The sequence below is a fragment of the Sminthopsis crassicaudata genome, chromosome 4 (assembly GCF_048593235.1).
Source record: "Sminthopsis crassicaudata isolate SCR6 chromosome 4, ASM4859323v1, whole genome shotgun sequence".
Classification (NCBI taxonomy): domain Eukaryota; kingdom Metazoa; phylum Chordata; class Mammalia; order Dasyuromorphia; family Dasyuridae; genus Sminthopsis; species Sminthopsis crassicaudata.
Genome location: NC_133620.1, coordinates 290,607,447 through 290,627,317, shown reverse-complemented (window position 1 = coordinate 290,627,317; position 19,871 = coordinate 290,607,447). Strand labels below are relative to the sequence as shown.

Below are 19,871 nucleotides of genomic sequence, written 5' to 3'. Positions count from 1 at the left end.
CCCAGGGAAACGCCGCAGCGTCAGGGAAATCGGAATGGTTATTTTTCTCCCATTATTGAAATCACCACATATGGACAACACAACATCCTTTTCCTAGTCCCTATTCCCCCACTCCACCCGCCCCGCCCCACAGAGACCCCCATATCCAGAAAAGCAGCGGCTTTAATTTGAAAGCATTTTTTTTGGGGGGGGGAGTCCTGCGGGACAGCTGGAACCTAGAGAATCATGCAGGCCCCAGAAAACACCCCATCCCCTTTCCCTGGGATTGACACTTTCTTCCAATCCCTGCAGCAACCCTGCCTCCTCAAATCAGCTTTCCCAGTCAGGGAGGGCAGAGCAAAAAAAATTATGTGAGTACTGGGAAGACATGATTATGGGGGTAGATGGTGTAATCAGGAATTGGGGGGGATGTCAAGGATAACTTGTATCATCTCAAAAACCTCTCTTGAACAGCTCCCTATTCAAATCACCTTTCTTTCTGGTTTGGCTGCCCAACTAGATTGGGCAGGTAGAAAAGAAGTTTTGGGAGGAAAATCACTCATGCTTGGAGATCCTCAAGGATGGATACAACCTACACCCTTTCCCTAAAATGTCTCTCTCTCACTAGTGGGAAGAACTTTGAGACTAACCTCTGGCTCTTCCTGTAAAACCTCAGCAAATCAAGGACAGGAAAAGCCAGTCTATTTTCTTCCCCATCTTATTCTCTTTCAGTCTGACTAGAAAGGAAAATGGCCATAAAAAGGATGTGAAAAGCAAGGCTATGATGTCACTATTATCATCTCCCACAGTCTTTCCATGTCTTCCTAAGGGAGAGGTGAGTATCATGGCCAATGTCCATCATCACATGGAGGGGTCCTGCCCCCCAGTGTCCATTTCTCTGAGTGAAAAACAGAGCCCCCATTTCAAATGTCTTATTCAAAAAATGGGGAGGAAGGGGGAAGATTTCAAAAGGTCCCCCAGACAGGGGATCCTCGGAGAAAAGCACAGCAGATCCCCGGTGCTGTATTGAGGGAAATAGATGGGGGGATTCCTTTACCAATAAGAGAACTCAGTTCAAACCATGGATATCCCCCTATAAGTTAGAGGACCAGGCAAGCTGAAGACAGGGACCACCCCATGTCTTTCAGAGTTCTAGGGTCTCCTCGAATGGTAGTATCAGATGAACTGCTGTAACCCCCCTGGGGGTTTCAGTTTAGTTTTGTTCTCTTTCCAAAGTCCTGAAGATTTCTTCCCCACCATCACCTCCTATAGTTTAGGGCCCATCTTGCATTCCAGCCTCCCTTCAGGGGAGAGTTTCCCACCCTCCCTCCCTCTATCAAAGTTAGGCAAGCTGGTGTGGAGCCTCTAGCATCTCCATGAGGAAGGTGTCAATGGGTGTGTCCCCGATGAGCTTGAAGAAAAACAGATGCTCCAAGCACTTGAGGCCAATAGATCTGAGGGCTGGGAGGCGAAGGAGCAGCTTTGCAAACCTGGGATGGGAGAGAAGAGTAGAGGAGATGTGGGTCAGAATAAGGAAAGAACATCAGAAATCCCTCCAAAAAATATGTTTGGAGAGAGAGAGAAAGACAGACAATTTCTCACACACACACACACACACACACACACATACACACACACACACACACACACACACACACACATTACTGGCATTACCAAATACTTTCCAGGGTTCTTCCCTGCCTTATCTCCCTCCCATCTCACCGTCCCTGCTGCTCAGGGTATTTCTGTTTACAGTATGACTCCAAAGATGCATAGACTTTCTCCCTCAGAATCTCTACCTCTCCAGGGTTGGACAGGCCCTTGGCATCTGCAGGAAGGAAATAGGAAGTAGAATGGGAGAGGATTAAGTGAAGAAAACAACTGAAAGAAGAAGATAAAAGTAATACCACAATCAAGGGTCCTCCCCCTATCACTCTCAGGGACCCCTCTACCTCTACATTTAGCATTGTTTTACAAGTATTGCCTCTATTTTGTTTTTCCATGTCTTTAGAAAGAAAAAAATGTCTCTGGGTTATGAAATAGGACATCTGTTCCCATCCAAGCTAACAGGATACATTTTGAAATTCAGAAGATGTTAGAGATAGATCTTTGAGATCATCTAGTCTAAATCTATCATTTTATACATAAAATTGAAGTCCACAAAGAGGTAACTTGTCTAAGATCACATAACTAGAAACTGGAAAATCTAGGACTTAAGCTTGGATCTTTATGAATTTAAGTAATATTGTCATTTTTATTATATAGTTCAGCCTACCTCTGAGCACTTGATATTTTCCCAAGAAATTAGATTTGACTTTATTTGTGTGGAAAATGCTTTTAATTATATTCATATAGTTCTTGACTACTTTGGCAGATAGACTCCCAAGTATTTTATATTATCTACAGTTATTTTAAATGGAATTTTTCCTTATATTTCTTGCTGCTGGACTTTGTTGGTAATATATAAAAATATTAATGATTTATTTTGTATCCTGCAACTTTGCTAAAGTTGTGAACTGCTTCTAGTAGTTTTTTAATTGATTCTCTAGGGTTCTCTAAGTATACCATCATATCATCTGCAAAGAGTGATAATTTAGTTTCCTATTTACCTATTTCTAATTCCTTTAATCTCTTTTTCTTCTCTTATTGCCAAAGCTAACACTGAATAATAATAATGATAGGTCTTTAAATGCTGAAGTTCTTTCCACTACTGCAAAATGTTCCATAACAGGAAAGTTATATTTAGGGAGAGGGCACTTGATTACTTGGGAGGTCTCTAAGTAATTTGGGGATTGAGATTGGGGGAAGGAGGGATAGGGGTATTTCATACACAAGTATATCTCTCTACCTGGATTGAATAAGATAATTGCCCTCAGACAGCCAAGTTCTGTCTTATCCATTCGCATATCACGCATCTTGGACACCAGTTCAGTCAGCACCCTAAGGTAAGGCATGGGAGTCACACTTCTATCCAGTTCAGGAAGCCAACCAGCAAAAAAAATCACCCCACATCCTCCTCCGTACCAGCCAACTACCTAGTCCATGAGTGCCCCAGGAAACACTGACCGATCAAAAATGGCTCCAACACCAGCTGAATGAGCAGAGTTTCGATGAACATGGAGTCCTGTGGCAAGAAGAATGCCATCCCTGACGGAGATGGAACGATGGGAGAAGGAAGCGATGAGCAGCTCATTCCAGCCTAAGAGGCAGAGGCCATTCGGTCAGGTGCCAGAGACCAGGCTAGGGAGTTATTGAAGTTGAAGGGGGCAGTGAGTTTCCCTACTCAGGACAATTTTAGTCCATCTAAAGGTGACTTAAGGTAAAGGTCCCAGGAAGCCAGAAGGTCATGTTGGGTCAGGGTCAAAAGGTCACTGAGACCAGATGATAGAAATCACTGACCTGCTCGAAGTAAGATGACCTGGTCATCCAGGGGCAGAGAAGAGAAGTGTGGGATCCTCTTTGCCCACTCAACCAATGTAAACAGCTGTTTGTCTGCTGCCTGACAGATGTTGGTTACAGGGTCATTTGGCTGAAGTACAAATGAGTATACAAAAGGTTGGGGAAATATTAGAACCCATTCTCACATTCTCTTGTGAGAACGAACCACTCCTTACATAATTCTCTCCCTCCCCCAATGCCCAACGGGACCCTTTTCTCTCCCCCCCACCAGGGCTAGTGTCTTCCCATCATTTACATTTCTATTTTATTCCTTATTGCTGGGATGGAAATGAGGGATGGGAGAGGGAAGAGGGTTTGAAAAGGAGGGGAAGAATATACTTTGGGGTTAAGAGAGAAGCTTGCTTATGTGTCTTAAGCATTCCTACCCTGGAATTCCTGTTTCAATTATTACTATTTGGATTAATGGGAGTTAGGGGGACCTCAGACATATTCAAGAACACCCTCCCCCCCAATGTCATTTGAGAGGATGGGTCTCTCCCTGGTCACTCACGCTACTGCCGCCGCCCCCGGCCCCCCCGGGCCCTTCTACGCCCTGGTCACTCTTCTGCTCCACGGCGAGTTCAGCCTCCAGGATCCTGTCCACAGGCATCTCCTCAGGGGCCCCCCCGGCCCCCTCCCCTTCCCCGTCTTTCTCCTTGCCCCTTTGACGTTCCTCCTGTACCGCTGGGGAGGTGGAGGAAGAAAAATGGATGGGAAGTCAGACTTGGATTATTGGGAAGGGGGAATCAGCATAAGAGTCAAACATGTTCTTGGGGGTTGTAGGAAACTAAGATACCTGAGAACCAACAAGGTAACTAGAGAATGTAGATAAGATAGGGATGGGTGACCTGGTAAAGGACATAGTAGGAATGAGAAGAAGGGGTCACCTAACAAAGGCAGAAAAACTATATAAAAAACTATATAAAACATATATATATGATCAACTGATCATTACATTTTCTTATTTAGGTAGGTTTTTCAAAAAGCATTTTTATATTATCTCATTTGATCCTCCCAACAATTCTATGAGGTAGGTAAGGTACCATGACTCCAATTTTATATGTGAGGGAACTTAGTCTCAGAGATGTTAAGTGATAAAAATCATGTACCAGGTAAGCAATAGAGCCAGTACCAGAACACAGGTCAAATGATTCCCAGTACAATTTAGGAAAAATATCACTGTTTGATCGGTTCATGTTTGGAAAAAATGTCAGAACTTGCAGTTTTCAAGAGACCCAGGTTCTTGTTCTGATTCCGTGACCTTGGGCAAGTCACTACGCCCTTGATGAGCTTGTTTCCCAATCTATTAAAATGAGAAGTATGGACTGGATGATCTCTAAGGTGCCTTCTAGAATTGACATATTTGAATTCATTATAGTGAAACTCTCAGATCATAAAGGAAAAAAGATATAAGACTACCCCAAGCCTCTTTAAAACTTGTACCACCTGGGGACAGAAAAATTCCTCAGAGTCAAAGAGAAGAAAAGTTTGAACCACAGGACCAAAGAACAAACAGCAAGAATAGAGAAAAAGGTCAGAAAAGCCATCTGTTCTAGAGAGTAGTGGTTGATAGAGTAGGTAGAGCAGGCAGAACCACAGAGAAAGTCAAAGAGCCAACCTGGCTAACTGAGTTCCAGAGGGACTATACACCCCCTAAAAAACTATTGAGACAAAGTAGAGAAACAAGATCAGAATCTTTGGGGGAGACCAACTAGATGGGAAAATGAGGAAAGAAAACGCATGGTTCAGGAGGAAGAAAGGGGCAGATGGGATAGTTTCCTTACTGTGGTTCTCTTTCTCTTTCTGGCTTGACTCTTGAGATTGTAAAATACAAGCTAGTGGACACTTAATCCACTTCCCTCACATAACTTCAATGAAGAGGAACTGGAAAGAAGGCCAAGGAATGAGGAGTGGGAACTGTATTAGCTTGGAAAAAGTTGTCTTCTTACCCTCCCTCTTCATGCCGGTGGCAAGGCATTTTTGGTAGCGGCAGTACTGACAGCGGTTCCGTTGCCGCTTGTCCACAGTGCAATCCTTGTTGTCCCGACATGAGTAGGTCAAGTCCTTTCGGATGGTTCGCTTGAAGAAACCTTTACAACCTTCACAGCTGTAGACCCCATAGTGTTTGCCTAGAATGGCAGATAATGAAGAGGAAACAGGGTCACAAGGGAATAGAGAGAGACACTGCCCACCCTAAGATTCCAAGACTAATCATCTTCCCTTCTGAACCCCTGCAAACATGCTCCCCACGGTGCTGTCTAAAACAAGAATAGGGACAGGACCCAGGGGTACTACACTTTACTTACAGCCAAATGCACGTTCAATTACACCCATTTTACACACAGGCCAAGTTCCAGTTCATAAAAGAACCAGGTCTCAAATTCATGTCATCTCATTCTAACACCATTACTTCATATACATCAATGCAGCCTTTTCTTTACCATCTTTAACCTTTAGCCAGATAATCTGTGGGACAGATTCACCCACCTGGGTCCTAAAGCTCTCACCAGACTGGTTCTCTGCCTCTTGGATGATCACTAGTCATTTAAGTTCTAACTGCCACAAACTCCTTATGGCTTGGCCCTTCTCTCCACTGTGAGCTTTAAGTGACCCCATGACACCATACCTGAACTCCTGTCCCCACAGATTGCACAAAGACGTTTGCCAGCCCCTGGACCTCCTGGGGGAGGTGGACAGTGTAGGCCTCGAACACCCAACAGTGGTGGCTTCACATCTTCTGGGGTTCCGGACCCTCCCCCAGGGAGTGACACTGTGGAGTTAATCTGAGGGGATATCACAGTGATACCTGTTGGGAGGGCTGGTGGTGAAAGTCACAATGGCCTAAATCTAATTTTTTCTTATGTGATCTGTCTATATTTTGAGGTAGAAAAGAGGGCAGAGGAGACTGAGTACAGATCCAAGGATGATGGGAAGGGAAAGGTAAGGGAGCAAAATACAATTGTCAACTTTAAGAGTGACTGAAGGGTAAAAAAGGACTGGGGACATCATGGATCACGTTCAGAGATTCACACTAGGGTCTGTTGGCATAAAAGATCATCAGATTATAGGGAAATTCAAACCAAGGTCAAGGATCACATTAAGGTTCAAGAGGATCATGGAATCACAACAGCTCACCTGGGGACTGCTGACAGGGCCATAGGGTCCAGGAGGGGCTGGGGGAGGCAGCCCAGGCGACCCCATTGAGGAGCTGATGACAGGGAAGGGGGAGCCAAGTGGGAGTTGGGATGGGCCTCCTGTTCCTAGAAGGGAGGAAGCTGCAGAGGGTAGGGGAGCCAGGGGGGGCCCAGGAGAAGGGGGAGGGCCCCCCCGGGGAGGAGGCTGTGGGGATGAGCTCAGGGAGGAGCTGTCTGGGCTTCTACAGTCTGGATGGGGAGAGAGGAAAGAGAGAAACAGAGACAAAGATTCGAGAAACAACAACAAAAAAAAGATAATCAGTCTTCAGCTGGCCAACTACTTCAATTCAAATTCAACATTTATTTAGAGTCTACTATGTGGAGTCCCTGTGGTAGGCACTGGGACTAGGCACTAAACTTCCCCCCCCCCCCCCAACGAAGGCACTTTGGTTTGCCCAGACCAGGACCAGGGACAGGGCCCTCCTTTGGGCAGGAAATTGCCGAGCGCTCTGGATTTTCTTGGGGGGAGGGGGAGAGGAGGCAAGGGAGAGGAGAAGTGAAATGACAAGCGCTTTTTCTTGAACTGGGAAAAGGCCTGCACCCAACGTAAAGGGACACTGCATGTGAGGGCCGGGAAGGGCCAGGCTGGTGGGAGCCGGGCCTCCGGGCTGCACCTTCTCCGGAGGTGACTTGGCGGCATGGGGCAGCGCTAGGAATGACCCCCGGGGAATAGAACGAGGAGCTGGCCCCTGAGAGCCGAACTCGGCGGGGAGCGCCCGGAGCCTGTCCAGTCCCGCCGCGGGGAGCGCAGGGCAATCCCTCCACCGCAGCCACTGCAGCCCGAGCTCGGGGTCAGGTTCGCCCCGGGGGACTGGAAGGTGCTGACCCCTCCTTGACACCTGCTCCGCCCCCCGGTCCTCCCTCTCTCCAATCCCTCTCCGGTGAGACAGAGTGCTGGCCGCGCTCCTCCGTCCCGCGGGGCTCCAGGTTTAATGGTAAGCAAGATCCTCCCAACATTTGGATTATCCCGAAACGGGGCGTTCGGCAGGGGAGGGGGAGGGGAGACGGTAGGCAAAGACACCCAAGGGTGGATGTAGAAGGGGAAGAAAACATGCAGTTAACACCGTCGCTCACCCGCCCCCCATCTCCCCCCCGCGCCCCGCTCGCCTCTACCCTGCCTACCACTCACCCCGCCCGCTGTCGCCCATCCCGTCCCGTCCCGCTTCCCCCGGCTCCGGCTCCGGGGCTTGTTGTTCTCCGGCCGCCACCTCCACCCGCCGCCGCTACCACCGGGTCCCGGCCCCACAATGCTTCGCGTCACGCTCCCCCACAGGCCCACACTGCCCTGCGGCATGGGAGCTAGAGAAGGATCGATGGAGAGGGCAAAGCTGCCCATGGCATGGTCCCCAGAAGGAAGTGTGCAAGGACTTGGGGGAAGGCACCTACGGAGCTCTGGGCTCGGAAGAGAAGGATAACAGACTGCCAAGATCTTGGGATGGGGCGCCAGATCTGGCGGAACAAGGTACTTCTCTTTACCCTAAACCAAGATGGCGGCACCGTGGCCAGGAAGCCGCTGAGCTAGTTTCCGCCCTTCACCAAGGTGGAGGAGGCCGCTCCGTTCTTTCCGGCTGGCTCACTTCCTCCGCACACGCATGCGTATCAAAGGACGCGTATCCCCGTAGCTGCAGCTGAGAGCCGATGTTTGGGTAAAAGAAAGGGGCGGAGAAAGGGTGGAACTTCCTCTTCTCTCAGCATCGGGGATCGCGGGAGTGCCACGTTCGTCTGTGTGAATCGAGGGGAGAGGAGATTCCGGAGCCGTGAGACCCCAGCCTCGGTTTGCATTCTCAGCCCCCGTATCCTCCCCCAGGTACCATCGAGACGGTGGCCCAGAGGGAACAATAAGCCGGAAGACCTGGAGACTGAGGAGGCTTTTCCCAGGGATCGGAGAGCCCGGAGAGGGATGGGGAAGGGGGGCGGGGAAGGAGTCTGAAAGAGGCATTCTAAGGACCATGGGTAGGGGGCTAGGAAACCAGCCACACTAGGGAATAGACTCGTGAGATGGAGCCAGAGGAATCACTGTCTCTCTCTTTGTAGGTAATCGCGATGGCCCTGGGAGCCCCTGGAGCCAGATGCTGGAGGGCTGTGGGGTTGGTGACTTGGGTTGCCCTGGAGCTCCTGGTGTTTGGATTTGGGAGCCGCGCAGACTTGCATGAAGATATGCATCAAGATTTCCATCCTCCTGGCCACGGGCACTCACACAAGGATTTTCACCATCCTGGCTATGGACACTCACACGAGGATTTCTACCATCCGGGCCATGGGCACTCACATGAGGATTTCCACCATCCAGACCACGGACATTCCCAAGAAGATTTCCATCATCATGGCCACGGTCACCTGCACAAAGATTTCTACCATCGTGGTCATGGTCAGGAAGATTTCCAGCATCATGGCCATGAATATTTGCATGATGGTTTCCATCATGGTCACAGCCACACACCAGGACACCACGGCCACACACATGAGAGCTTTTATTATGAGGCTGACCCCTTGCACAATAGGCATTCACATGAAGGAAATGGACCCCATCATAGAGGTCACACTCATGACCATGGACACAGCCATGCTCATGCATATGGACAAAGCCCCAAAGGCATAGGGGATTCTGAGGTTCTAGGCAGTGGGCAGGACTTGGACACTGTCAGTCTTTGGGCATATGTGAGTTCCCAGAAAACAATGGGGCTAGTGGAAGGGTTGCAGGGGTTGGGATCTTACCCTTATGTTATAATTAACTTACATTCATGATTTATTTCCTTAACCCCAAACTTATACTTACCAGGCTCTGGGGGCAACAGTGCTGATCTCAGCGGCTCCATTTTTCATTCTTTTTCTTGTACCTGTGGAATCCAATTCCCCCCAGCACCGCTCACTCCTGCAGATCTTACTCAGCTTTGCCTCTGGGGGACTTCTGGGAGATGCCTTCCTTCATCTCATACCCCATGCCCTGGGTGAGTGATCTCTGACCTTTAGCTATAACTTCTTCTCAGTCTTACTCTGCCTCACACCTTGAGTCTCCCTGGTACCTGTGATGTTTATATCAAATGTGTGATATTTCTGATCTTTCCTCAGAACCTCATTCTCATCATGGAGATCTAGAATATCATCTTGATGAAAGGCCAGGACATGAACACTCCCATAGCCGTGAGGAGGGAATTGGGGAAGGGGGAGAAGGGAATGAAAGTGGAGGGTATTCAACCATCTCTCCCACTTTCCCCAACTTCATGTGAAGGGGATTTCAGGGGCCTATTTCTTAGCATGCTTTTTCTGTTTCTCTGCCCTCAGACCAAGGCCCAATTCTCTCTATTGGGCTCTGGGTTCTCGGTGGAATTGTTGCCTTTCTTGTGGTGGAAAAGTTTGTAACACATGTGAAGGGAGGACATGGACATGGACACGGACACGGACACGGACATGGACCCAAGCATGGGCAACATAGTAAGATTTAGAAATGCCACTTACTCTACAATGCATTCTTTTGCCTTGGGATCTCAGGATGGTGGTGGAAATCTAGGAGTCTTCCTAGTTTAGAGTTTATGAATGAAACAGGGAAAACTCTTCTTTCCTCAGAACTCTCAAAGGAAAAACAGAGCTCAGATGAGGAAGAAAAAAAGAAAGAGATTGGAGAAGTAAGGAAGAGAAGAGGAGCAGGGAAAGAACTGAATGATGGTCCAATAAAACAGCTTAACTCTGAAGAGAAGAAAGGGGGTTCAGGTGAGGGAACAGGAATGATGCCTGAAACATTCTGAAAAGAATGCTTGGGGAAGGGGGTGGTATTTTCACAAACCACTATGCTTAGTTATTGTTTATCTTAAGGTCATGTCTGAATGAACATGGGAGCTATAGAAGTGGCTGAGGGAGTTTGGAGTATCTTACTCAGTTCACCTTCCCTGCTTCTCCCGTCCAGACTTGCGTGTATCTGGATACTTGAACCTAGCTGCGGACCTGGCTCACAACTTCACGGATGGTCTAGCAATTGGGGCCTCTTTCAGAGGGGGCCGGGGACTAGGGATTTTGACCACACTAACTGTCCTGCTACATGAGGTACCCCATGAAGTTGGGGATTTTGCCATCCTTGTCCAGTCTGGCTGCAGCAAGAGGCAGGTCAGTGATTGGGGGAATCAAGAACATTCCATAGACATCTGTTTCTTTTTGCCTCTGTCTCTCACCCCCACCCCCCACCCCCCACCCATCACCTCCTTATAATCCTGAGAAATTAGCTTCTCCATATCTTTGTTTCTCTGCTGTTTCAGGCAGAAGTCTCTGTACTTTCTTTTTTTCTCTGGTATAGAAATTGTTTCTCCCTTTTGATCTCTTTAGACTCTAGACCAGTGGTCCTCAAACTTTTTAAATAGGGGGCCAGTTCACTGTCCCTCAGACTGTTGGAGGGCCGGACCATAGTAAAAACAAAAGCTCACACTCTGTCTACGCCCCTCAGCCCATTTGCCATAACCCAGGGCCGCATAAACGTCCTCAGAGGCGCATCTGGCCCACGGGCCATAGTTTGAGAACCCCTGCTCTAGACTGTGAGAAACAAAATGCTCCAAGTCCCTCTTCTCGCGTTTATGTTACAAGCCTTTCCACAAGCTTCAGTACATTAACTTGCATTTTATTCCTTCTCAGGGATGATTTTGAAAGTTTTATTTTTTTTTTTTCTTTCTCTTCCTCAAACCCCTATCCCTACTTCAGGCAATGGGCCTTCAACTGCTTACAGCACTGGGGGCCCTAGCAGGCACAACCTGTGCCCTCTTGGCTGAAGGAGGATCCCAGGCAAACAGTGCTGCTGGTGGTAGTGGTCCAGGTTGGGTCCTCCCATTTACAGCTGGTGGTTTCATCTATGTGGCAACTGTGTCTGTATTGCCTGAACTACTGAAAGAGGCTTCTCCCCTGCAGTCCTTGCTGGAGGTTCTGGGGCTGTTAGGTGGAGTTGCTATGATGGTTTTGATTGCCTACCTTGAATGAGAGGTGGGAGACCCCTCCCCCTAAACCTTGAAGAATAGGGTCACCTGGATGGGGGACATTAGCCAAAGGGAGAAGGAGCCAAGTACTAGAAAGACACGTCTAGAGGGTTAGCGAACTTGAGTTAACCCTGTCGGGCTGAATGTTTCAGGGAACAATAGTCTTGAGAATGAGAGGCAAGAATGACTGTAGTATTGAGAATTGAGTTAGGTTTTAACTAAATGTGATTGACCCCAAGAAGGAAGAGGGAGCCACACAGTGAGGACTCACGGCACTGTGTTCCCCATCCCTGTTCTCAAGGGACTAAGCTGCCCCCAGCTGCACCTCCCATCTCTCGTGAGGGAGTGCCTTTCTCATAGGCCTCAGAGCCCTAGACCGAGGAATGGAGGGGAGGGGTCAGGATTAAGATCAATCGTGTGTAATGATTGGGAGTGGGGAAGAGGGAAGTCTTGTTATTGATCTTATAACTGTTTAGGTTTTGCTTTTTTTATATCATGGGGGGGAGGGGATTGGGGGAAGAGGTAGTGACCTGAAATAAAGGCATCGGCTCTTTTATCCCATCTGGTCTCTTGTTTTAATTTTGGGGAAGGAATGGATGTGTACCCCGGCCTATGGTACTAGGAGAGTTTATCCGCTTCTTCCCTGGAGTCTCCTAGAACTCTTGTTAGTTGCTCCAGAGAACTAATGTGCCTCGGTTCTCTATGATTGGCTTCAAGTTCTCAGCCCCGCCCTCTTCTCTGCTCCCATTGGTTGGGGGCCGAAGTTTTCTTTACCATGGCGGCCCAGCTTCGACTACGTTCGGCGTTAGCTCTGGTCACAGGTTAGGGAACCTAATCAAACTCCACCATCCGCCTTCCCGACTTGGGGGAGGGGAGGGGTGAGGAGGGGGAGACACGCGAGGATCGCGAGAAAGTGTTTCCCAGGAAAGTGTTTAGGTGCCAGAGTTCCGCTCTTCTCTGGTCAGGCTCCAAGGTTTGGGTCAGTTGCCCAGTGTCAGGGGCTGGCGCGGTCTCCGAGTACTCCCACCTCCGATGCCTGGGTCGTCTTTTTGACTCGGCACGCTAGGACCATGCGTTTGTACTCCTTTCCTATCCCTACCACCCAGGTGCAGGCAGTGGCATCGGTCGGGCAGTCAGCCTGCGCCTGGCCAGGGAAGGAGCGCTAATAGCTGCAAGTGACCGGAATGGGGCAGAGGCCGAGGAGACTATTCGGCTTTTGAAGGTGATGGAGAAAGAGGCTGGGGCCGCTCCCAAGCATCACGCTGCTTTTCAGGTAGATGTGGCCGAGGCCGGAGCCGCCCACGGGGTAATAGAGCAAATCCAGGTGAGAACAGAGCATGCGCAGCTCCGCTGTCCAATGGGAAAGGAAAAAGCAATTGCTTTTGTGTGTCTAAGTCTGTTTTTGTGTTTCGCTGCCAGTAATCTCCTCTCCTTCCTGCTTCCCCTAGGGCTGCTTCTCACGCCCACCGTCTGTGGTGGTCTCTTGTGCTGGAATCATTCGGGATGAGTTTTTGCTCCGAATGCCTGAGGATTACTGGGATGAAGTCATTGCTGTCAACCTCAAGGTCTTGAACAGCGATTCTTTCATATCCTGTGGTCATCCTGACCTTGACCGAATTTATCTGCTTAGGAGAGATTGAGACAGGGTCCCCGAAATAAGGGAAGTGTTGAATACTGTGACCACCCCAGTGCCTTTGTCATCCTTTCCCTTCATTTTCAGGGCACCTTTTTGGTCATGCAGGCTGCAGCTAGAGCTCTGGTATCCAGTGGCTGTGGTGGCTCCATGATCAACATGAGCAGTATCATAGGAAAGGTCAGCCTGGGACAAGGCAGATGGGAGGAGAGACCTCCCCTGTGATCTCTGACCATGACTTTTCCACAGGTGGGGAACCTGGGTCAGGCAAACTATGCGGCATCCAAAGCTGGAGTGGATGGAATGACCAGAAGTGTGGCTCGAGAACTTGGACGGTTAGCTTGGGTGACGAGAGGGATCATTAAGCTGGTTGCTTTTTACAGCAGCAAAGTAACTGCCACCTGTATATGCTTGATCCCAGATCAGCTAATAGTAATAGATTGATGCCAGCCTGGCAATCGCTAGTGTCAGAATGGGGGATTAGCAATTGGCAGAGGTTAGTGATAATTCTTCCTCCTCACAGACATGGAATCCGCTGTAACTCTATTCTTCCAGGATTCATCATAACACCCATGACAAAGAAAGTACCACAGAAAATATTGGACAAGGTAGGGGCCACCTAAACTCTCCCTTTCCTCACCATTTATCAAACCTTATCATAGAGAAAATTCTGGACAAGACCCAGGACAGAGAAACTACTTAATCATAATTTTAAACTTTCTACTTTCAGATAACTCCACAAATCCCCATGGGCCATCTGGGGCTTCCAGAGGGTGAGAAACAAGGGTAAAGAAAAGGTAGAAAATATGGAAAGGGAAAGAATAAGTGCAAGGGAGAAATAGAAATTGAAGTTTAGGTAAGTGGAGACTGAAAGATACCCTTAGACACAAGGATTAGGATGTTTGTGAGATGGTGGCCCCAAGGTTGGAAGTTAAGTATTATGGTTGTTCCTTGTCTTGGTTATTGCGGGGAGGGGGTAATACTTCTGAGATACAATGTGCAGCAGTGATAAGACGTCCGAACCTTTTCCCCAGATGTGGCAGATGTGGTAGCATTCCTGGCATCAGATGACAGTGGATACATAACAGGGACCACTCTGGAGGTCACTGGTATGATTAAAAGAAAATTGGAAACAGGACCCAATAAATTGGGGAGTTAATGGATACCTCTGAAACAATTCTTAGGGATTGGGGAAGTCTTGAAGTACTGGTGAAGAAGTGAGAGGTTAGAGAAATCCTATTCCAAGCTCTTGTCTTTTCTCTCTATTTCTGATCCTTCCAGGAGGTCTCTTCATGTAACTCCCACAGAGTCCAAGGACACATCTTTCCCCCAAGCAGTATTACAGTCAGACAAAGGAAGATTCAAATATAGGATGGGAGACCAGCAACTTTATATTGGGGAGACAAGTTATATGAAAAGGGTTCTGTAACCCTAATAAATTTCAAATCTTTGTACCACCTCTGGTTTCTTCTTGTGTCCAAATCTTCAGACTCCTCCCCATTTCCTCCTTCCCTTCTGGTGGGATTGTTCCTATTCACTGGCTCGTTTCCCAGGGCAACCCCAGCCACCGGGTGTGAAAGGGAAAGGTTGTGGGATACAGGGCCTGCAGAAGGAGGGGGTCTTGTCCCCACTCCTTTAGACTGCCCCCAAGCCCAGAATTTACCCCCCTAATTGTTCCCATCCCTGTGTCCTACAGGGGGTACTGGGATGAAGGCATATTTCTGACTCTGGCCTTGGTGTAAAGGGGGACATTATGGAATATATGCCTCAACTTCCATCCTTTTTCTCTCTGTCTCCTTTCTATTCCTCCCCCCTCTTCTTGATGTTTCACAATAGTGCTGCCAGCCTCGAGATCATAGTAGGGGGTGGGGGATTAGAGGAGGTGGCCAGGATTAGGGGAAGGGACCAGCCATTGAAAGGGGCCAGAGGGGATGAAAGAGGGACTGAGGGGGAGAAGAAAGGAGGGGTAATGGGGAGGGGAAATGAGGGGGCCAGGGGCGAATAGCCTCTGGAGCCCACTTAAGGACTGGCCACGGACGAAGGAGAGGACAGGGAAGTGGTGGGTTCGGAAGGGAGGGGGGACTGAAGCAAAAAAGGGTGGGCTAGGGAGTTGGGGTGTGGGAAGAACAACTCCCCCATCTCCACAGATTCCCCTTCTCGGTCCCCAACTTGATCTCTGCTCCATGTGTACCTGCTCCAGTGGAAAGGAGGTCCAGGCTCCTCTCCGCCTCCCGTGTCATTCCTGCTCCCACTTTTTTTTAGTTAGGATCCCCTCCCTATCTTTGCCTCCCCATCCTCCCCTCTTTCCCATCCCCTGACACATCCAGGTCTCTCTCGGCTCTCCTCTTTATCTTAGTCTTTCCATCCCCCCGGGGCGGCCCCCTTACCCACCACAGCAGACTCTGGCCCTCCATAGGTTGGGTTCTCTGTCCCTAGTAACCACCCTGCTCGGCCCGCGGCTCCTGATTGTCCAAACGCAATTCTCGTGGCTCCGGCCCTCGAGAGTTGGGTCTGGACATCTGGAGCCGCGGGCCCCCGCCTCGCAGAGGGGGCGCGGACACCGGGACTTCCGGACGCCTGACACAGAAGAAGCGAGTCCCTAAAACGGAGCGAGTGGGAGGGAGTGAAGACTCCGTGAGCGCCAGAGGGACCGGGGGCGCTTGTACTGGGGGAGGGACGAGAGATGAGGACAAAGATAAGCGTGGGCTAGGAGCGGCAGGAGGGCTGGAGGGCAGAGATGGAGGGCCCTTCTAGTCTCCAGCAGCTTGGGGCCGCTCCGCCTTCTTCCCACGGAAGGCGGGCGAGGTCCCCGCTCCAGCCCACTCCGAAAAGAGGAGGCCTCCCCGGGAGGAGGGTGTCCCTGCTCCCAGTGCATTTAGGTGCAGGAAGCCGCGGAGGTGCGTCCCGTCCCGTCCCGTCTCCGGCCCGCGGGACCATCGGGAAGGAGCTCCACGTGGATCCAGAAGGCAGCACACTGGCCCGTACCCTCACGTGGAGGGCAAGTGTCACGTGTGCGAAAGGGGGGGGGGAGACACCCCTTCCATCCAAGTTCCACCCGCGTTCTGACCAGCCCGGTGACGTAACCATGGTTCGGAGTCAGATAGGGGAGGGAATGGGGAGGCGGAAGTGACGCAAGGGCCCGAGCGCCCCAGCCATGGCGGCACCGGGAGATGTATCGGCGGCGGTGGGACCGGGGTCCTGAGTGGGAGGGACCGAGGATTGAGTGAGTTTGGCCCGGAAAGTACACGACGATAGGGCACAGGGAATGGGGTAGGACGCTGGCGGCAGAGGAACCCAGGAAGAGAAACCTAGGCTGGTGGGCGGGATGTGGGGAAGGAGGAGGGAAGAGGAGGGGGAAGGGAAAGAAATGTAAGGGGGCGGGGCCTCGGGGGTTGGGGCGCGTATAGAAGGGGCGGGGCGAAGGGAGGTGGACCCTAACCCCCACCCTCACTCTCATCCCCACCCCCAGGAAAACTCCTGCAGCTCCTTAGTGGCCCTGTCTACCCCCAGATCTCCGAAGTGGTGGTCGGCTCCTTGTCACCATGGCGACCCCAGCAAATGCACAGAGCGCCAGCAAAACGTGGGAACTAAGTCTCTATGAGCTACATCGGACTCCACAGGTGAGGAAGGGGGAATCCCCACTCACACACACCTCTCCCCGCACTGCATCCTCTACTGTTTACTGTTAACTTCCCCCATCTTGCCTGTATCCGAGTTCTCATCTTTGTAGGAGGCCCGGAGACTACATATTTTGTGTGCTTCTCAATCCTGATCTGTCTGTCTTCCTTTTCTGCAGGAGGCCATCATGGATGGCACCGAAATCGCCGTTTCCCCACGATCCCTCCATTCAGAGCTCATGTGCCCGATCTGTCTGGACATGCTCAAGAATACCATGACCACAAAGGAGTGTCTCCATCGCTTCTGTTCAGACTGCATTGTCACCGCTCTGCGCAGCGGGTATCAGGAGATGCTTGCTGGAATTGGAGGGGCGGGGTGTGTGTGTGTGTGTGAGTGTGTGTGGTGTGTGTGGGTGATGTGTGTGTGGTGCATGTGTGTGGTATGGTGTATGTGTGTGTGTGTGTGTGTGTGTGTGTGGTGGGGGGGGTGAGTGTGTGATGGGGGGTGACTGTGAGAGGATGGTGAGGTTCCATGTCTGCAGATGAGCTTCTAATCCACTTTTTAGTGTGTGAAAAAGTAACAGAACCTTCCAGTTACCATTTTGTATTGTAAGTGGTTTCCTTCCTCTAACTCAATACAGGAACAAAGAGTGCCCTACTTGTAGGAAGAAACTGGTATCAAAGCGGTCTCTTCGGCCAGATCCAAACTTTGATGCACTAATCTCCAAAATCTACCCAAGTCGAGAGGAATATGAGGCCCATCAGGATCGGGTCCTTATACGGCTTAGCCGCTTGCATAACCAGCAAGCCCTGAGCTCTAGCATTGAGGAGGGGCTCCGAATGCAGGCAATGCACAGGTATAAAAGTGACGATACTGAAGTGCTAGATGCTAAATTCTGGGAGGTTTCTGGACATGGAATAGGCAAAAATTAATGATTTTCACTTTCTTATTTTTTGGCCTAATACCTGACCTCTGACTGCTTAGTCTTCCCACATACTGATTTCTAATTGTTGTTCTTTGCCTCTACAGGGCCCAACGTGTAAGAAGGCCAATGCCAGAGTCAGACCAGACAACAACAATGAGTGGTGGGGAGGGAGACCCTGGTGAGGGAGAGGGAGATGGGGATGGGGAAGATGTTAGTTCAGATTCTGCCCCAGACTCTACTCCTGGACCTGCCCCCAAGCGACCTCGGCCAGGGATTGTGGGAGGTAACAGTGGAGGAACAGGGGGTGGGGCTACTGGAGGTATAGGTGGGGGAGCAGGCTCTGAGGATTCTGGGGACCGGGGTGCCCCATTGGGTGGAGGGACCCTGGGTCCACCAAGCCCACCTGGGGCCCCCAGTCCTCCTGAGCCAGGAGGAGAGATCGAGCTTGTGTTCCGGCCCCATCCTCTGCTGGTTGAAAAAGGAGAATACAGTCAGACTAGGTGAGGAAATCCCCTCAGCAACTGTCTAAAAATTGGGGAACCAGGGACCAAAAGGGATATCCCAAAGTCACAGGGCTTCCTGTCCAGTCCTGAGGATAATTCCATCCAGCACTTTGACTCCCCCAAAATCATGATCTCTTCCAAACTTTAAACAGTTTCCTGGAAACCCCCAAGAAGCCCTTTCAATATATCATATTTCCTGTTTCACCAGTCCTTTGCTTTTTTCACTGATCATTTGCCCCAATTCCTCAGATATGTGAAGACAACAGGGAATGCCACAGTTGATCACCTCTCCAAGTACTTAGCTCTAAGGATTGCACTTGAACGGAGGCAGCAACAAGAGGCAGGGGAGCCTGGGGCGCCAGGTGGAGGAGTCCCAGAAGCTGGAGGACCTGAGGGAGGTGGGGGGGAGGCACCCAGAACTGGAGGAACTGATGGGACAGAGGAGCCAGCCTTGCCCAGCCTGGAGGGTGTCAGTGAGAAGCAGTATACCATCTACATTGCACCTGGGGGAGGAGCTTTTACGGTGAGAGAATGGAAGGGAATAATTGTGGGGGAGGTATTGGGAACAAGAGAAAAGTTTAAGATAAAACATGCTCAGTTCACCCTGTCACTAATCAGTTTTTCTGTATACTGTTTCTCTCCCATTTTTCTCCTTGTCCTTCCATTTATCTCCCATTACCTTCCTCTTTTATTCTTTTTTTCCTTCCCATCCCTCTCCCTCTTCTCTTTTCATACTTGGAGATTTTTCTTCATATCACTCCTCTTTTTTTTTTTTTTTTTTTTTTTTCCCCCTCCTTTTAACACTCTTTTCTCCCCTTCCCTCCACCTTCTTTCTGATTTATTTCATATCCCTAGACTTTGAACGGCTCACTGACCCTGGAGTTGGTGAATGAGAAGTTCTGGAAAGTGTCCAGACCCCTGGAGCTGTGCTATGCCCCAACTAAGGACCCCAAGTGACCCAAGGGATGGGGCTTATAGGGCTTCTGTGTGTATGTCCTAGCTCCGCCTCCAGGTCTGTGTTTCCCCCCCATCCCACTCCCTTACCCTGCCTGGCCAGCCGGAGAGAGGACACCGATGAGGACAAATGGCTTTTATATAAAGTGTCTATATCAGATTCTTCTATATTGTACAGATTGGGGTGTGCACCCCCAATTCCTTCCTTTTCTAATTCACCAGTCACTTCCCTTCTGTAATGGGATGTTCTGGAGGGAAGAAAACCTCCCCTCCCACCAACAACGCATTTGCTTTTTTTCTTTCAAATCTGTGTCTGCCTGTGTGTTGGGGGAGGGAGAATGGGCCAAAGAAGAAAGGGGAAATAGTATCGACCATGAACAATTTTGAGTGTTGCCTCCGTGGGGAAAAATCAGGTCGCTAATACAGTTTGAAAGCCGGAAGAAGCAAAGTGGAAGAGATTCAAATATCTCCCCAATAAACTAGAGTGGCTAGCAGATGCCGTCGCTGCCCTGCTTGTTCTGCGTCCCTTGTCCTTGGTCACAGTCACAGCTCCATGACGCTCCGCCTCCCAGGACATCTAAGAGGGGCAGTAGTCAGGACTACAGTTCCCATGAGGCCTCAGAGTAGGGCATCGCTGACCTTAGAACGCTACTGTCCCGAAGGCCTATGGGGATT

At 50.0% G+C, this 19,871-nt stretch overlaps 4 protein-coding genes across 15 annotated transcripts; 3 read left to right on the top strand and 1 right to left on the bottom strand.

The window, feature by feature from the left end:
• Positions 1-144: 144 nt before the first annotated feature.
• Positions 145-8,195, bottom strand: RXRB (retinoid X receptor beta). Of its 3 annotated transcripts, none has more exons than XM_074311305.1 (10): positions 8,088-8,195; positions 6,553-6,800; positions 6,044-6,200; positions 5,367-5,546; positions 3,929-4,101; positions 3,379-3,508; positions 3,046-3,178; positions 2,828-2,919; positions 1,702-1,807; positions 145-1,469 (listed from the first exon to the last, which is right to left on the bottom strand). In XM_074311305.1, exons 2-10 carry the CDS (start codon positions 6,616-6,618, stop codon positions 1,322-1,324), a joined length of 1,185 nt encoding a protein of 394 aa, XP_074167406.1. In that variant the 5' UTR covers positions 6,619-6,800; positions 8,088-8,195; the 3' UTR covers positions 145-1,321. The 3 variants fall into 3 exon arrangements, with proteins under 3 accessions (XP_074167406.1, XP_074167405.1, XP_074167404.1); XM_074311304.1 differs by having other exon boundaries at positions 7,998-8,158; XM_074311303.1 differs by lacking the exon at positions 8,088-8,195 and adding an exon at positions 7,741-7,855.
• Positions 7,878-12,124, top strand: SLC39A7 (solute carrier family 39 member 7). 2 transcript variants are annotated; one of them, XM_074311300.1, is made up of 9 exons: positions 7,878-8,073; positions 8,152-8,418; positions 8,646-9,269; positions 9,391-9,559; positions 9,681-9,752; positions 9,894-10,043; positions 10,176-10,319; positions 10,513-10,709; positions 11,295-12,124. In XM_074311300.1, exons 1-9 carry the CDS (start codon positions 7,951-7,953, stop codon positions 11,565-11,567), a joined length of 2,019 nt encoding a protein of 672 aa, XP_074167401.1. In that variant the 5' UTR covers positions 7,878-7,950; the 3' UTR covers positions 11,568-12,124. The 2 variants fall into 2 exon arrangements, with proteins under 2 accessions (XP_074167401.1, XP_074167402.1); XM_074311301.1 differs by having other exon boundaries at positions 7,951-8,073; positions 8,152-8,385.
• Positions 12,125-12,143: 19 nt separating this feature from the next.
• On the top strand, positions 12,144-14,653 carry HSD17B8 (hydroxysteroid 17-beta dehydrogenase 8). Of its 6 annotated transcripts, none has more exons than XM_074311316.1 (9): positions 12,215-12,384; positions 12,670-12,887; positions 13,012-13,128; positions 13,284-13,376; positions 13,446-13,531; positions 13,752-13,804; positions 13,927-13,969; positions 14,231-14,305; positions 14,478-14,653. In XM_074311316.1, the coding sequence occupies exons 1-8, from the start codon at positions 12,339-12,341 to the stop codon at positions 14,265-14,267; spliced, it is 693 nt and encodes a 230-aa protein (XP_074167417.1). In that variant the 5' UTR covers positions 12,215-12,338; the 3' UTR covers positions 14,268-14,305; positions 14,478-14,653. The 6 variants fall into 6 exon arrangements, with proteins under 6 accessions (XP_074167415.1, XP_074167417.1, XP_074167414.1 ...); XM_074311313.1 differs by having other exon boundaries at positions 13,720-13,804; XM_074311318.1 differs by lacking the exon at positions 13,284-13,376 and having other exon boundaries at positions 13,720-13,804.
• RING1 (ring finger protein 1) lies at positions 14,379-19,502 on the top strand. 4 transcript variants are annotated; one of them, XM_074311308.1, is made up of 8 exons: positions 14,379-14,399; positions 16,200-16,419; positions 16,666-16,816; positions 16,993-17,153; positions 17,455-17,670; positions 17,844-18,239; positions 18,492-18,765; positions 19,098-19,502. In XM_074311308.1, the coding sequence occupies exons 3-8, from the start codon at positions 16,739-16,741 to the stop codon at positions 19,197-19,199; spliced, it is 1,227 nt and encodes a 408-aa protein (XP_074167409.1). In that variant the 5' UTR covers positions 14,379-14,399; positions 16,200-16,419; positions 16,666-16,738; the 3' UTR covers positions 19,200-19,502. The 4 variants fall into 4 exon arrangements, with proteins under 4 accessions (XP_074167409.1, XP_074167408.1, XP_074167411.1 ...); XM_074311307.1 differs by lacking the exon at positions 14,379-14,399 and having other exon boundaries at positions 16,193-16,419; XM_074311310.1 differs by lacking the exon at positions 14,379-14,399 and having other exon boundaries at positions 16,299-16,419; positions 16,707-16,816.
• The last annotated feature ends 369 nt before the right edge of the window (positions 19,503-19,871 follow it).